Genomic DNA, 2,208 nt, shown 5'->3' with positions numbered 1-2,208 from the left:
TGTAAAAAACCAAAAGAAGAAAAAGAAAAGGGAAAAAAAAGTATTACTCAAATCAGGACACCATTTTTGTCATGTGTTTTCTCCTCCAAAACTGTTTAAGATTTAAGATACAGTTATAGTTGTAACTGGAGGGACATTCCTGAAAATATTTTTTTTTTGTAGTGTAAACAGCATTTTTGTTCTCTTAAGTGTAGGGAAACTCTGGTCTAGGTGCTTTCCAAGGCCTCCCAGCTCTGACAGCCTGCCCTTTACCTCCCAAGTCTTACCACCGCTGTGCTCTGTGAGGTCTGCAGGTCTTAGGGGAAACACGATAGGGAGAGAGTGAAGACAAGAGGAACAGAGGCTGGCAGGGAGCTGACGAGGTCTGGGAAGGAGGGCTCTTCTCCTCAGTAACGCTTAACTGTCAGGCTCCCAAGACCGTGCCTGGCACATGACACACCTGGGGTGTCAAAACTGAGGCGGTGGCCCTTGAACCCTGTCTCCCACCCCCCTGCCTCTCAACTCACGGCAAATTTGTCATAGAGCCGGTAAGTGAGGAGGGGATCTGGCAGCTCTCTGAAATAGGCCTTGCACAAGGAGGAGACGCAGTGAATGTCCTGGAGGTATACATCCCGCCGAAGGTCTGGCTTCCGCTCGGCCTCGAACTCCTGCCTGGGGAGGGGCAGAGTGGTCAGGCGTGGTACAGGTCAGACGGGGAGATGTGTAGGGAGAAGCAGGACCCATAGAGGTCAGCTGCAGGCAGGGTCATGGTCCACATGGGTGAGACTTGGAGGGAGAATGCTAGAATGTATGCATATTCATATGTATATACATTATATACGTTCACTGGAGTATTTACATATATTTTCTATGTATGTCAGGAAATATTAGGAATTGCATATGTGGATATGTAGACGTGAATGTAAAGATGAGTAGAGACAGGTAAGTGGATCTGCGCATGACTAACTAGGGATCTATGATTAGCAGCGAAGAGGTAGAGTGGACTCAGTAGACACAGGCGATGGACCTAAATGTGTCTCTCCTTTTTCCTTTTGAGAAAGGGTCCTGCTATATAGTTTTTGGGTGGTCTGGAACTCAATATATAGACCAAGTTGAGCTCTGACTCACAAAGATCCATCTGACTTTGCCTCTTAAATGCTAGCATTCAAAACACATGCCACTTTGCCTAGCCTGGGTGTTGTCTTCATGATCTTGATTTGATTAGCTGGCAGGTGCTCAGATATGGCACCCAAAGTGCCAACAACCAAAAGAAGATAGATAAATTGATGACACAAATTCTCCCAAGACAGGAAGATTTCCGTGAATTTGAGATTAGCCTATGCTATGTAATAAATTCTAAGTTACAGAGTAAGGGGGAAAAGAGAGAGAGAGCAAGACAAGGGGCTAGGGAAACACCTCAGTCGATAAAGTGCTTGCCCCATAAGCTTAAGCCTCTGAGTTCGGATCCCCAGCACTCACAGGAAAAGCCAGGCAAGGCAGCAGAGACCTGTAAGAACAGCACTGGGGAATCCCAGGAGTTCGCTGGCCATTCTGTCTAGCCAAATCTGAAAGCTTCAAGTTCAGCAAGATCCCTGACTCAAACAACAGCAACATTAATAATAGCAAAAACGTGGAGAGGACTGGAAAGATGCTCAGCAGTTAAGAGCACTAGCTACTCTTCCAAAGGACCAAGGTTCCGTGCCCAGTACCCTTATGGTGCTCCACAGTCGTTTGTAACTCTAGTTCTAGGCCTCATCTGGCGTCTCTGGGCACCAGGAACACACGTTGTGCACAGGCATACAAGCAGGCAGAGAACCCATGCACATAAAATAAAGATATTTTAATAAAAATAAATTCATTTTTAAAATTAGGCAATTGAGGAAAATAGGCAACATTGATCTCTGGCCTCCACACAAATGCACATAACCACACGAACAAATACGTGCATATACCATCCACAATAGAAGAAAAGAAAAGAAGGAACGTTTATGTGTCAAAGGATACTATCAATAAAAAGAACCCTGGGTTCAAAATCCCCGCTACCACAAAGAAGAAGAGGAAGAGAACAACCCACAAACCACAGATGGGGAGGGGAAAATACTGCTCATCATACACCTGATTAAAACCTAGTACTCTGGCCGGGTGGTGGTGGCACACGCCTTTAATCCCAGCACTCGGGAGGCAGAGGCAGGCGGATCTCTGTGAGTTCGAGACCAGCCTGGTCTACAG

General features: G+C 46.1%; 1 protein-coding gene across 1 annotated transcript in view; it reads right to left on the bottom strand.

Annotated features, from left to right (window-relative positions):
- The window catches only part of Arhgap30 (Rho GTPase activating protein 30), a 23,720-nt gene that overhangs the window by 9,755 nt on the left and 11,757 nt on the right, over window positions 1-2,208 (bottom strand). The window contains exon 3 of the mRNA XM_005348821.2: window positions 507-651. Within this exon, the coding sequence (XP_005348878.1) occupies window positions 507-651 (145 nt within the window). The remainder of the gene's footprint in view (window positions 1-506; window positions 652-2,208) is intronic.

This window comes from Microtus ochrogaster, chromosome 6, assembly GCF_000317375.1.
Source record: "Microtus ochrogaster isolate Prairie Vole_2 chromosome 6, MicOch1.0, whole genome shotgun sequence".
Lineage (NCBI taxonomy): Eukaryota > Metazoa > Chordata > Mammalia > Rodentia > Cricetidae > Microtus > Microtus ochrogaster.
This window is presented reverse-complemented; position numbering and strand designations above follow the sequence as displayed.